The following is a 15,383-nucleotide window of genomic DNA, read 5'->3' as shown; positions in this document are numbered from 1 at the left end:
GCTCGTGGGTGTGACCATGGCCCCCCATCATAGAATCATAGACTATCAGGGTTGGAAGGGACCTCAGGAGGTCATCTAGTCCAACCCCCTGCTCAAAGCAGGGCCAATCCCCAACTAAATCATCCCAGCCAGGGCTTTGTCAAGCCTAACCTTAAAAACTTCTAAGGAAGGAGATTCTACCACCTCCCTAGGTAACGCATTCCAGTGTTTCACCACCCTCCTAGTGAAAAAGTTTTTCTTAATATCCAACCTAAACCTCCCCCACTGCAACTTGAGACCATTACTCCTTGTCCTGTCCTCTTCTACCACTGAGAATAGTCGAGAACCATCCTCTCTGGAACCACCTCTCAGGTAGTTGAAAGCAGCTATCAAATCCCCCCTCATTCTTCTCTTCTGCAGACTAAACAATCCCAGTTCCCTCAACCTCTCCTCATAAGTCATGTGTTCCAGACCCCTAATCATTTTTGTTGCCCTTCGCTGGACACCCTCCAATTTATCCACATCCTTCTTGTAGTGTGGGGCCCAAAACTGGACACAGTACTCCAGATGAGGCCTCACCAATGTCGAATAGAGGGGAACGATCACGTCCCTCGATCTGTTCGCTATGCCCCTACTTATACATCCCAAAATGCCATTGGCCTTCTTGGCAACAAGGACACCCCGCTGACTCATATCCAGCTTCTTGTCCACTGTCACCCCTCGGTCCTTTTCCGCAGAACTGCTGCCTAGCCATTCGGCCCCTAGTCTGTAGCTGTGCATTGGGTTCTTCCGTCCTAAGTGCAGGACCCTGCACTTATCCTTATTGAACCTCATCAGATTTCATTTCGCCCAGTCCTCCAATTTGTCTAGGTCCCTCTGTATCCTATCCCTGCCCTCCAGCGTATCTACCACTCCTCCCAGTTTAGTATCATCCGCAAATTTGCTGAGGGTGCAATCCACACCATCCTCCAGATCATTTATGAAGATATTGAACAAAACCGGCCCCAGGACTGACGCTTGGGGAACTCCACTTGACACTGGCTGCCAACTAGACATGGAGCCATTGATCACTGCCCGTTGAGCCCGACAATCTAGACAACTTTCTACCCACCTTATAGTGCATTCATCCAGCCCATACTTCTTTAACTTGCTGACAAGAATACTGTGGGAGACCGTGTCAAAAGCTTTGCTAAAGTCAAGAAACAATACATCCACTGCTTTCCCTTCATCCACAGAACCAGTAATCTCATCATAGAAGGCGATTAGATTAGTCAGGCATGACCTACCCTTGGTGAATCCATGCTGACTGTTCCTGATCACTTTCCTCTCATGCAAGTACTTCAGGATTGATTCTTTGAGGACCTGCTCCATGATTTTTCTGGGGACTGAGGTGAGGCTGACTGGCCTGTAGTTCCCAGGATCCTCCTTCTTCCCTTTTTTAAAGATTGGCACTACATTAGCCTTTTTCCAGTCATCTGGGACTTCCCCCGTTCGCCAAGAGTTTTCAAAGACAATGGCCAATGGCTCTGCAATCACAGCCGCCAATTCCTTTAGCACTCTCGGATGCAACTCGTCCGGCCCCATGGACTTGTGCACGTCCAGCTTTTCTAAATAGTCCCTAACCACCTCTTTCTCCACAGAGGGCTGGCCATCTACTCCCCATGTTGTGATGCCCAGCGCAGCAGTCTGGGAGCTGTCCTTGTTAGTGAAGACAGAGGCAAAAAAAGCATTGAGCACATTAGCACGGGTAGGGGCTACAGAGGGCGAGAAACCCAACATTAGCTCCCAGAGCAGTGGGGTGGGCCGTGGGCTGACACTGTCCTTGGCCGTATAAACAGGGGAGCAGAGAATAGGAGCAGGGAGGGGGTTTCACCTCTCCAGACTGATGACACTGATCCTGGAATACCATGTGCAGGGCTGGGGCCACGGTGTAAAACAGATGTGGAGAGATTGGGGAGGGTTCAGAAAAAAAGCCACGCAAATGATGTGTGGGCTAGAGGAAATACCTTCCAGTGAGAGACTTAAAGAGCTGGGTCTGTTCGGTGTATGAAGGAGAAGTGACTTGATTACAGCATCTCAGCACCTTCATGGGGAGAAAACCCTGGTTACCAAAGGGTTCTTTCATTGACCAGGGATAGGCATAGCCAGAGCCAAGGGCTGGAAGCTAAAGCCAGGCACGTTTCAATGGGAAATAAGGTGCACATTTTGTTTATTTTTCCTGGTGAGGGTGATTATCCAGTGGAAAAAACTGGCAAGGGAAGAGGTGGATTTTCAACTCCTCATATCTCCAGATCAAGACTGGCTGCCTTTCTGGAAGGTCTGTCTCAGCCAAAAACAACTTATTGAGATCAGTGCAGAGTAAGTGGGGAAATTCTGTGCCTTTTGTTACATAGGGGCTCAGGCTAGATGATCCAATGGTCCCTTTTGGTCTTAAATCTAAGAATCTGTGAATGAGAAATGTTGGGGTGTGGGACAGAAGAGTGGCAAATTAACTGGGTGGCAGTGCCCTGAGGTGGAAGTGAAGCAGTTTCTCTGGTCTGAGAGAATATAAACCCAGCTCTCTGTTTGCAGTAGGAACTCTTAGGGGATCAAATGATGGAAATCAACGCAATTTCATGGTACAGCCAAATCTTTCGATGCTCATTACACTTTCACTACCACAGGATGCAGCTCATGGAGAAAGGAGAAGGGAAAAATCAAACAGCCATCATGGAATTCATCCTCCTGGGGTTCGGGGATCTCCCTGAACTGCAGACCCTTCTCTTCCTCGTTTTCCTGGTGATCTACATTGCGACCATGGCTGGGAACATCCTCATCGTTGCACTAGTTGTGGCTGATCAGCACCTTCACACCCCCATGTACAAGTTTCTGGGGAACTTGTCCTGCTTGGAGACCTGCTACTCCTCCACCATCCTGCCCAGGCTGCTGGCCAGTCTCCTGACTGGGGACAGAACCATTTCTGTTCCCGGCTGCATCATGCAGTTTCATTTCTTTGGTTCTCTAGTAACAACAGAGTGCTCTCTCCTGGCAGCCATGTCTTACGATCGGTATTTAGCCATATGCAAACCGCTGCACTATGGAACCCTTATGAATGTCCAGCTGTCCCTCCAGCTAGCAGCTGGGTCTTGGATTAGTGGATTTCTAATTTGTACAATATTCACATGTGTTATATCACAGTTAATTTTCTGTGGCCCTAATGAAATTGACCATTTCTTTTGTGATCTCACCTCACTGATTCAACTCTCCTGCAGCGACACCAGCCAGATCACCCCATTTATTTATATATTTTCCTTCCTAGATGCCGTTTCCCCTTTTCTGTTAACCCTGGCTTCCTATATTTGTATCATTGCGACCATCCTGGGAATCCCATCCACCACCGGGAGGCAAAAGGCCTTTTCCACCTGCTCCTCTCACCTCATTGTCGTGGCACTTTTCTATGGGACCATAATGATTGTCTACATGCTACCGAAATCTGGTACCTGGAGAGCCTTGAACAAAGTGTTCTCCGTCTGCTACACAGTCCTGACTCCCCTGGCCAATCCGCTCATCTACAGCCTGAGAAACAGAGAAGTCCAGGAGGCCCTGAGAAACACTGTCAGGAGGGCTGTGACCCTTACAAAGAATCCACACTAGTTGAATGAAATGAAGATCAGTCAGTCTGGGTCCTATTGTGAAAGAAGGAGGGTCTAAGTGAGCCCGGATACAGAAATGCAGTATACAAGAGATGTTTGTGCACACACACACACAAAGTAAGAGGGAGACAGTTGGAATTTTGCAGAGGAAAGGTGGGGGAGAAGATTTTGACTTTTCATCAAAACAACTGAAACCTGAAAAATTTTGCTTTTTGGCAATTGACATCTGAAAACCTTCATAGAATATCAGGGTTGGAAGGGACCTCAGGAGGTCATCAAGTCCAACCCCCTGCTCAAAGCAGGGCCACTCCCCAATTTTTGGCCCAGAACCGTAAATGGCCCCCTCAAGCATTGAACTCATAACTTTGGGTTTAGCAGACCAATGCTCAAACCACCAATCTATCCCTCTGCCTCCACCCCAAAGTTACTTGCTTTGCCCAACATGGGGCTTGAACCCACGACCCTGAGATTAAGAGTCTCATGCTCTACCAACTGAGCTAGCCCGGCTGCTTATAATAGACTGCTCAGATGGAAACTGTCAAAAAAAATGCCACGCACTGTTGTGATTGTGTTTAACCCCAGATGTTACAGAGACAAGAGGGGTGAGTTAATACCTTCTAATGGACCGTCTTCTACTGGTGAAAGACACAAGCTTTCAAGCTTATACAGAAGAGCTCTTCTTCAGGTCTGGGGAACATACTCAGAGTGTCACAGGTGGAACAGATTGTTTAGCATAAGTAGTTAGAACATATTGAAAAGGACTGATATCAAGTGATCACTTTATGAAAAAAGTGTTCACATCAGGTGATGGGGTGTTTTTGTCTTTTATCCATTTTCAGTGTCTTCATTTGAGAGCGCAGTGATTGTCTGGTTTCATCCACATAATTGCTATTGGGACATTTAGTGCACGGCATGAAGTACACCACATGTTGTGATAGGCTTGTGTAGGATCCATAGATCTTGACAGGTATGTTGTGATGGGTGTTGATCATTGTAGCAGTGGAGATATGGCTGCTGCTGTTGTTCTGGCTGGGTCTGGCATCGCTTTGAGTTGGTTCTAGCTGGGTCTGGTGGTCGCTTTGAGTCTGTAGGGAGCTGGCTCTGCTGATGAGGTTGGAGAAGTGAGGGGGTTGTTTGAAAGCCAGACGTGGGGATTCAGGAAAGATTTCTTTCAGGTTGTGATCCCCAACGAGTGTGGATTGCAATTTTTTAAATGGCAGGTTTCAGAGTAGCAGCCATGTTAGTCTGTATTAGCAAAAAGAAAAGGAGGACTTGTGGCACCTTAGAGCCTAACGAATTTATTTGAGCATAAGCTTTCGTGAGGTAGAGCTCACTTCATCAGATGCATTCAGTGGAAAATACAGTGGGGAGATTTATATACACAGAGAACATGAAACAATGGGTGTTACCATACACACTGTAAGTAGACTGATCACTTAAGATGAGCTATTACCAGCGGGAGAGTGGCGGGGGGGAGAGAAAACCTTTTGTAGTGATAATCAAGGTGGGCCATTTCCAGCAGTTGACAAGAACATCTGATGAACAGTGCGGGGGGGGAATAAACGTGGGGAAATAGTTTTACTTTGTGTAATGACCCATCCACTCCCACTCTCTATTCAAGCCTAAGTTAATTGTATCCAGTTTGCAAATTAATTCCAATTCAGCAGTCTCTTGTTGGAGTCTGTTTCTGAAGTTTTTTTGTTGAAGAATTGTCACTTTTAGGTCTCTAATCGAGTGACCAGAGAGATTGAAGTGCTCTCCGACTGGTTTTTGAATGTTTTGTGTTACTGCGCAATCTGCTGCCGCAGGTTCTTTGGCAGAGCTGCTTTGTTTCTTGCCCCATTAATGGTATCTTTCCCACGCCACTGTGCCATCATAGATGGGGGGACCACTGCTGCACACAGGTGAGCCGCATGGGGCCTGGGTGGAAGCCACAGGCTTGGAGAAGACCCTCCCTTGCTTCCCTGCTCACCCTCAGCAGTGAGATATCTTCCATAATGATCACCCCCTGTGTAAAGTGTGAGGACAGGAATGATTATCAGGCCCCCCCTACAGTGCTGGCTCTCCCCAAGAGCTACATGCCCTGTGTACAGCAGGCTCCGGGAAGAGTGATTTACCCTGCCCCTGTGGCTACTCACCATTTGGGGGGTCTTGTGGCTCATGTGCGCTTGCCTAGGGTCAGACAGTTAGTGACAGGTGTGTGAGTACTTCCTGTGTTTTAAAGCACTGAATCAGTGCTGTCTGTGTTGCAAACAATACTGCTTCGTAAAATGTAGCATTTAAACTTCACAGAGATGACCTTGGGAACCCAGCCTCCCTCTTGGTTATTGGCAGCGGAACGGCTGTGCAGAATTATAAAGTGTCCAAGAAGAACTAAGGAGGACTTTCTGCGTGAGGTTATGATGCACTCTGCTGCCAAGAAACAGGAACTGAAGGAGTAGCCGGACAGTGAAAAGAGGGACTGAAAGGAGTATGCGGCACGCCAGAATGAAGCCACGGAGAGGCTCTTGAAAGTTATGGAGCACCAAGTGAACACGTTCAAGGAAATACTAGCTCTTCAAACCGAGCAGCTCTGCGCCCGCCCTCCCCTGCAGCTGCTGTCGCAAAACTCTTTCCCATGCACCCCCCAGACAACGCCAACCAACTCTTATCAGCCTCCTGGCTCCAGTCTGTACCCGCGGCATTCCACTCCTCCCCGTCACAGTCCAGCCCTGCGGACTCCCAGTACCCACTGCACGCAACACCCGTCCCTCTGCAGTTTGGCCCTGCTGAAGTACAGTACCCACCGCACTGTATTCCAAAGGAGAAGGTTGGACATGATCCCTGGACATACACAAATCTTTAGCTGTCCTGGGACCCCTCCTCCTCCTGGGACCTTCCCGTTCCCCTCCCTGCTGATGTATTTTTTTCATTTGACTCTCTCCTCCGGTTGTTGTCTTTTAATAAAAGAATTGTGTTGGTTTTAAAGCAATCTTTATTCTATTAATTGAAAGCAAAAAGAGCACTGCAAAGCAACATACAATTGTGTAAAACCCCCTTATTGCATCATGTGCACCAATCACCTCCTAGCATTACAAGCACTGCACTCCCGAGCATAGCAACACATATCAGTGGCTTTCAGCTTCAAATCGCTGCCTCAAGGCATCCCTGATCCTTATGGCCCCGCGCTGCACCCCTCTAATAGCCCTGGTCTCTGGCTGTTCAAACTCAGCCTCCAGGCACTGAGCCTCTGCGGTCCAGCCCTGAGTGAAGCTTTCACCCTTCCTTTCACAAATATTATGGAGCATGCAGCGTGCAGCTTTAAGCATAGGAATATTGTCATCGGCCAGGTCCAGCTTCCCATAGAGGCATCACCAGTGGGCTTTTAAATGGCAAAAGTACACTCACAGTCATTCTGCACTTGCTCAGCCTGTTGTTGAACTGCTCCTTGCTGCTGTCAAGTTGCCCCATGTATGGCTTCATAAGCCACGGCATTAAGGGGTAGGCAGGGTCTCCCAGGATCACAATGGTCATTTTGACTTCCCCTTGGGTGATCTGCTGGTCCAGGAAGAAAATCCCAGCTTGCATCTTCCTGAACAGGCCAGTGTTATGCAAAGTTATGCACGTTCTGCAAAGCTATCCACAATGTCATGCATGTTGCTCAGAGTCACGGTCTTTTGGAGCAGGATGTGATTAATGGCCCTGCACACTTCCGTCAACACGAGTCCAGTGGTCGACTTTCCTACTCCAAACTGGTTAGCGACCGATCAGTAGCAGTTTAGAGTAGCCAGCTTCCACAGTGCAATCGCCACGTGCTTCTCAAATGACAGGGCAGCTCTCATTCTCGTGTCCTTGTGCTGAGTGAGCTCATCACACCCCATGAATGTGGCTCTCATCCGAAAGTTCTTCAGCCACTGCTCATCATCCCAGACGTGCATGACGATGTGATCCCACCACTCAGTGCTTGTTTGCCCCAGCCCAAAAGCGGCGTTCCACAGTGGTCAGCACCTCCATGAATGCCACAAGCAATCTCGTGTTGTAGCTAGTATGCATGGCAAGATCAATGTCGCACTCCTCTTACCTTTGTAATTTAAGGAACAACTCCACTGCCACTCGTGACATGTTGGTCAGAGCGAGCAGCATTCCGGTCAACAGTTTGGGATCCATTCCTGCCGCCCGAAGGGGCAGGGCATGCAGTACACAAACTGTTGAAAGATGGCACCAAATGTGGACAGAAGCACAGGGATTGCTGGGATGTGAAGCAATGCATCACGGGGCATTGGGACTGGACCCAGGATGCCCCACGACCCCTTCCGCCTTCCCACAAGTCTTAGCAGCAGAAGAGAAAGAGGTGCTCTGTGGGATGGCTGCCCAGAGTGCACCACTCCGAATACCGCTGCAAGTGCCACAAGTGTGAACACGCTGTTGTGCAGGCAGCTGACAGTGTGAACACACAACAGCGGTTTCCCTTCTGCACTCTCTGAGCGGCGCTGTAGCTGCCAGTGTTGTAACTTTGCCAGTGTAGACGTGCCCTAAGAGATGATACAAACAGGCTGCAGACTCTTCAGGGGAAGTCTGCACTTGCTTACAGCTTGGAATCCCCAGGTGTTCCATTCACAGGCTAAAAATCCCTTTTGCCTGGGTCCAGCACTTCCCTCAGTTCAGTCTTTGTTCCTGAGGTGTTTCCAGGTGTGTTGTTGTAGGGAGAGCGAGTCCCAGCGTGATGTCATTTCCCCCTTTTATAACTTCTTCCCGCTTGCTGGAAAGCTCTTTTGCTGTGATCTGAGTCAAACAGTTCCCATTGTGTAGTGCTATCTCTGAGAGCTTTCTATTGTACATGGTTCCTAGGGTAATCCTTGTGCTTGTGTGCATTTCCTCAGTAAGCCATTAGCATTGTTTGTCCTTTGTACTGTTGTACCTGAAATGCTGCTTGTGGGTGCTTTCAATCTCACAATGTTTCAGTAACACATACATAGCCAAACTTCGTAACTTCACGTACAATGATAGCACATACAATCCAATGAGATATTACTATCTAGCAGATCAAGACTTTTCAAACGATACCTCACAAGGCCTACTTTGTACAAAACATATCCTGGGGAATATTGGGGTGCCAGGGTGTCACATCCTGCATGCCCCAAACCCCTTCCCCCACCACTACTCACCATCCCCCAGCCCGATTCCTCAATAAACCTACTTCTTAAAACCTAGTACACCTCCATCCCCCACCATCCTCAAACCACTTCCTCCCCGCAAACCTCCCTCTGTCTTCACCCCAGCTCAGGGACCCTCAGGTTCTCAGCTGTTTCTCAGCTACCTCTCCAGCCTTTCCTGGGGGGCAGATTCCGATGCACCTTCCCAGCCCAGTGCTGAGATGTTTCATGTCTCCTGCTGAGCATCTCCTCTGTGGCTTTCCGTGGGAACAGAGAGGTATCAGCATTTTGTGGGTGGTACTGAGCTTCCCCAGGAAAGGGATGTACTTTAGAAATGCACGGAATGGAGACTGGAATCCTTACAGATCAGGAAGCAGCGCTCCCTGTGACTGTGTCACAACCTTTGCCCAATACTCAGAGTGTCACAGCTAAGTACAAGGTGCAACAGATTGTTTAGCATAAGTAGTTAGTACACATTGAAAGGGACTGATATCAAGTGATCACTTTATTCATAAAGTGTTCACAGCAGGTGAGGGGGTGTTTTTGTCTTTTATCCTTTTTCAGTGAGTTCATTCAAGAGCATGGTGCCCAACTCCCAATGGGGTCCAAACCCCAAATCAATCTGTTTTACCCTGTATAAAGCTTAGAGGGTAAACTCATAAATTGTTCACCATCTATAACACTGATAGAGAGATATGCACAGCTGTTCCCCCCTCCCCCCCAGGTATTAATACATACTCTGGGTTAATTAATAAGTCATTTTATTAAATACAGAAAGTAGGATTTAAGTGGTTCCAAGTAGTAACAAGCAGAACAAAGTGAATTACCAAGCAAAATAAAATAAGCCAGTCTAAGTCTAGTACAGTAATAAAAACTGAATACAGATAAAATCTTACCCTTAGAGATGTTTTAATAAGTTTTTTTCCCCCACAGACTGGAGCTGGACACCTTCCTACTCTGGGCACAATCCTTTCCCCTGGTCCAGCCCTTGTTCCATCTTAGGTGGTAGCTAGGGAATTCCTCATGATGGCTGCTTTTTTTGTTCTGTTCCACCTACTTATATATCTTTTGCATAAGGCGGGAATTCTTTGTCCCTTTCTGGGTTCCCACCCCCTCCTTCTCAGTGCAAAAGCACCAGGTTAAGATGGATTCCAGTTCAGGTGACATGATCACATGTCACTGTAAGACTTCATTACCCACTTGCCAGCACACATGTATACAGGAAGACTTACAATTAAAACGGAGCCATCCAGAGTCAATTGTCCTGGTTAATGGGAGCCATTAAGATTTTAAACCACCATTAATGGCCCACACTTTGCATTTGAGGAGGGATATCTCAGTGGTTTGAGCATTGGCCTGCTAAATCCAGGGTTGTGGGTTCAATCCTATTTAGGGATCTGGGGCAAAAACTGGGGATTGGTCCTGCTTTGAGCAGGGGGTTGGACTAGACGACCTCCTGAGGTCCCTTCCAACCCTGAGATTCTATGAATAGGCCCTCAGAGTTATATTTTATATTTCTAGTTTCAGATACAAGAGTGATACATTTATACAAATAGGATGACCACACTCAGAAGATTGTAAGCTTTGTAATGATACCTTACAAAAGACCTTTTGCATGAAGCATATTTTACAGTATACATCATAAACACACACATATTGACATATTCACATTATATGATTTTATAAAAATATGCTAATGAAAGTGCAACATTACAGGCAGGGACTGAACAGAGACACTAGCTTTATGGCTTATTACCACAAACTATAGCCAATGAACAATCCCCACCAGCTGCCTTTCCCTCCCCCATCTCCCCCATGGCCGGAAGGGTAGTAACAGGCCACTTCACTTTGGAATAGCCTTCCAAGGGAAGCAGTGGGGGCAAAAGACCTATCTGGCTTTAAGATTAAACTCAATAAGTTTATGGAGGAGATGGTATGATGGGATAACATGATTTTGAAAATTAATTGATCTTTAAATATTTATGGTAAATAGGCCCAATGGCCTGTGATGGAATGTTAGATGGGGTGGGATCTGAGTTACTACAGAGAATTCTTTCCTGGGTATCTGGGTGGGTGAATCTTGCCCATATGCTCAGGGTTTAGCTGATCACCATATTTGGGGTCGGGAAGGAATTTTCCTCCAGGGCAGATTGGAAGAGTCCCTGGAGGTTTTTCACCTTCCTCTGTAGCATGGGGCACGGGTCACTTGCTGGAGGATTGTGCTCCTTGAAGTCTTTAAACCACAATTTGAGGACTTCAATAGCTCAGACATAGGAGAGAGGTTTTTCGCAGGAGTGGGTGGGTGAGATTCTGTGGCCTGTGTTGTGCAGGAGGTCAGATTAGATGATCATAATGGTCCCTTCTGACCTTAATCTCTATGAATGGTCCCTTCAAATAAGTGTTAATCGCTTGTGATAAACCAGGAGTGCAAGTAGGGCAGTACCCTCTGGTACACAGTACCTGTAAGAGATTTCTAGCCAATACAGGGAACCTGAAAGATGTGGGGATAGCCCCTGCAACCCCTCTCCCCGCGGATGTGGGGCAGGGCTGTGCTCAGCTCCTTAAAGGAGCAGACCACAGCAAGGGGACATTCATTCTTTATATGGCTTTAACAGCACAATACAAATGCTAACAAACTTAAACAAAGGCTTTAAGTTTGTTAGCATATGTATTGTGTTGTTTTACATTGGTCAGGACTGGAGTCCTCAAGAGGCGACAGGTAGGATGGGGATGGAAGGTGTTTTAAAACAGAGGGTTTTGTTCTGTTTCTCACCATTGGTCTGAATTATCCATGACATTCATACTGTATCACATCACATCACATCCAAATCATTAGAGGAATGCCTCTGCTTGCACTGACCAGAGGATGTTTGGATTCTGATGTCAGACCAGTTCCACAGCCTGACAGGAATCAGTGGTGTTGTCCCGAGTGTAAATATAAAATTCTTCTTTGCAGCCAAACTAGTCAAACATGCATTTTGTTAACTGGAGTGCAAAACAAAGAAAACAAATGCCTCATTTTCCAGCTTTGTGGATGATAGAACTATAAGGGAAGATTATAATGCCGGACACTGATGGCCTTAAACTAGCTACCTCAGAATTGGTATCTGCCAAGAACTTTGCTGAAAATATGTTCCTCATCTTAGCAACGGAGCTAAGACTTATCACACATCTGCTCACCTTTATTCGAACAATGCTTCTTCTGATCTGACAGCTCAGGCAGTCAGTTTCATCCAGAACAATTTACAAACTTGGAACCTAATCCTGTAAACCCTTAATCATTTGATCAATCCCCTTGAAGACAATGGAACTAGTTGCATGACTATGGACCAGTTTTGTGGTAATAGTTTCAGGAGTCTGTTCTGCTCCTATAAAGGAAGTTGAATCCCCCACTGAAATGCAATATTTGGGTAAAATACTATAAAGCAGTTTAGGATACAGTTCTACTTAAAATTCATCTTTTAATAAGTCATACAGATGCTGAAATGGCTCCTCACCCAACTCCCATATTCCATACAAGCAGACTGAAATATCTGGGGGGAAAGCATGTTGATGTTTGTATATACAAACACCCATTTCATCACTGTACTGGAAAATATAGCTGAACTTAATTTTCTATGGAATTTGAAGAAAGTTTAACAGCCCCAGTCATTTTGTGTGTTAATCTGTGTGTACCTGAAAAAATTACATGCCTTCTAAGAGAAAAGAATCAGTCCACACTTACTGAAAAAAATATTCCTTCCATTGGTGTTCAGACGAGTGCTACAAGACACATACATAACCTCCTGAGAGGATACCTTCCCACATTATGACCAGCACAAAATAAGTAAATAAATACATAAATAATACAGTCTCAAAGAGGCAGAGGTTCACAGAGTTGCAAACCTGAAAACCTGTGTTATGCTTTAAACCATCTCAGCACATAAAACTTTTTAATGTTCATAACCCTGGCAACCGCAAAGGAACACTGAAGCCCATGAACCTGAATGTGGGCCAGCCAATCTGCCCTCACTAACTAAAGGGGCAGTCACACCTGCACAGCTAAAACTTAACCTTGCCCTTTTACGCTAAACGGAGTCATGTCACTGGCTCCATCTCTGTTGTTACATAAGAGATACCAAAACTCCGGTGGGGCATGGGGCTGGCACATAGGGTCTCAGGTACGTGGTGTGATTTTTCAGAATCTCTTTTGGGAATAGTCATGTATGTGAAATAGCTGGTACTTAGGATTATGCTATTTCTATGTATGTATCATCTTGGTATCTGAAGTTATGAGTATTAGCTATGCTTACTACATGTTTGCTCCTGTGGTAATGCCCACAAGGTATTTAGCCAGCATGTGAAGGGACAAGTCAAGTTGAATGGCCCATTAAGGAACACTTAGCTCCCAATGGACCCTGGAAAACACCTATCGACACTTAATGGACTTCTTGTGAATGTTCTAACTAGAATATGGGTGGAGGTGATGGACATGTAACTTGCTCATGTGACTCCAAACACCATCTTTCACAGTGAGAACAGATTTCCCTTCACATGGCAAAAGGTGGGGGCCCTGGGCTGAGGGCAGGATGGGGAGGAGTCAAATAGAGGGTCACATGGGGAGGTCACATGCCCCCCCCTTATGTCCCTCCCATGAGTGCAGTACCAGCAAGAAATTATTTCTACTTGCACCACTGTGATAAACTCAGTGAAAAACTCTATTCTGATCATGTTAGTCCCGTCTCCTGTCTAGCAGAGCACAGAGCAGGCCAGCCAGGGATCGCTCCATCAGCGCCTCCACCAGATCTCCTTTGGGGGTGTCAAGGTTCCTTCCCCACTCTGAACTCTAGGGTACAGATATGGGGACCTGCATGAAAACCTCCTAATCTTACTTTTACGAGCTTAGGTTAAAACTTCCCCAAGGTACAAATTATTTTACCCTTTGCCCTTGGATTTCTACTGCCACCACCAAACTTTATCTGGGTTCCTGAAAAAACATAGTTTGGACACATCTTTCCCCCCCAAAATCCTCCCAACCCTTGCACTCCACTTCCTGGGGGAGGTTTTGGTAAAAATCCTCACCAATTTGCATAGGTGACCACAGACCCAAACCCTTGGATCTTAGAACAATGAAAAAGCATTCAGTTTTCTTATAAGAAGACTTTTAATAGAAGTAAAAAGAAATCACCTCTGTAAAATCAGGATGGTAGATACCTTACAGGGTAATTAGATTCAAACATAGAGAATCCCTCTAGGCAAAACCTTAAGTTACAAAAAAGACACACAGACAGGAATAGTCATTGTATTCAGCACAGCTATTTTCTCAGCCATTTAAAGAAATCATAATCTAACACATACTTAGCTAGATTACTTACTAAGTTCTAAGACTCCATTCCTGTTCTGTCTCCGGCAAAAGCATCATACAGGCAGACACAGACCCTTTGTTTTTCTCCCTCCTCCCAGCTTTTGAAAGTATCTCGTCTCCTCATTGGTCATTTTGGTCAGGTGCCAGCGAGGTTACCTTTAGCTTCTTAACCCTTTACAGGTGAGAGGATTTTTCCTCTGGCCAGGAGGGATTTTAAAGGGGTTTTACCCTTCCCTTTATTTTTATGACAGGGGGAGATCAGTAAAACTGCCAGGCCCCCTGACTGTCTACCCCAGCCTGGTGTGGCTGTGAGGCCCCAGCGAGGGGGAAGGAGGGTTGGAGAGCCAGTCTGCCCTGCCGCTTACCCCACAGCAGCATCCTGTGGGACTGGGCCCAGCCCCCCACTCTGGCCCTTTGGCTCTCATCACGCAGAGATTTGCTGTGGGGACTCCTCTGAGTGGGTGGGGCCTGAGCCATCCAACCACCCCACGGGGACAAGGAAGGGGATGGCTAAGGAAGGGAAAGGTCCCTAGCCCCACATACAGTGAAGGTGGGATGCTGGTGCCAGGGTAAAGGGGTGCAGAGCCCTGGGGAGAGGTTCCTGGATGAGCCCCAGGGGGCAGGAGTGACTGAAGAAGGGAACATAAGAATGGCCATACTGGGTGTAACCGTGCCTTAGTGGGTCAGAACTGAGAATGCCAAATTCAGGACAAACTGCTGAGAAATAGGGCAAACAACCCAAAACTGGTGGTTATTCTTTTATAAGATATACAAAACCAGCCACAGAATTAAACTCTTGTTTCACCACACTGGCTAACAAGAAAACAAAGGCATATTTCCTCAAGCGTTCCAGTTCTTATATCACCACCAAAAACACTGGATCCAGAGATGAGTGGTTCTTTACAACCAGTCTCATCAAATAATAGGTTCTTCTGATCCCAAAGGACCAGCCACACACCCAGGTCAATATACAACCTACCAAAAAACAAAAAAACCAAATCACACTGATGTTAATCTCTTAGTATCTAAAATCTAAAGGTTTATTTATAAAAAGAAAGAAAGGTGAGAGTTAAAATTGGTTGAAGGAATTAATTATATACAGTAATCGCAGAGTTCTTGGTTCAGGCTTGTATCAGTGATGGAATAAACTGCTGGCTTAAGTCAAGTCTCTGGAGTACATCCACAGCTTGGATGGGTCATTCAGTCATTGTTTAGAGCTTCCGTTTGAAGCAAAGTTCCTCCAGAGGTAAGAAGCAGGACTGAAGACAAAATGGAGACGATGCAGCTGCCTTTTAT

At 46.4% G+C, this 15,383-nt stretch overlaps 1 protein-coding gene and 1 non-coding gene across 2 annotated transcripts; one reads left to right on the top strand and one right to left on the bottom strand.

Annotated features, from left to right (window-relative positions):
* Nucleotides 1–2,643: 2,643 nt before the first annotated feature.
* Nucleotides 2,644–3,612, top strand: LOC144273818 (olfactory receptor 11A1-like). Its single transcript, XM_077832522.1, has one exon. It carries the CDS (start codon nucleotides 2,644–2,646, stop codon nucleotides 3,610–3,612), a length of 969 nt encoding a protein of 322 aa, XP_077688648.1.
* Nucleotides 3,613–4,045: 433 nt separating this feature from the next.
* Nucleotides 4,046–4,118, bottom strand: TRNAK-CUU (transfer RNA lysine (anticodon CUU)). Its single transcript has one exon. It is a non-coding gene; the product is annotated as a tRNA-Lys (tRNA).
* Between the last annotated feature and the right edge of the window lie 11,265 nt (nucleotides 4,119–15,383).

This window comes from Eretmochelys imbricata, chromosome 13, assembly GCF_965152235.1.
Source record: "Eretmochelys imbricata isolate rEreImb1 chromosome 13, rEreImb1.hap1, whole genome shotgun sequence".
NCBI lineage: Eukaryota > Metazoa > Chordata > Testudines > Cheloniidae > Eretmochelys > Eretmochelys imbricata.
The sequence above is the reverse complement of the archived record's forward strand: the minus strand, read 5'-3'. Positions and strand labels throughout refer to the sequence as shown.

Coding starts and splice junctions, on each gene's coding strand:
- LOC144273818 (XM_077832522.1), top strand. CDS start 2,644: ATGCAGCTCATGGAGAAAGGAGAAGGGAAAAATCAAACAGCCATCATG.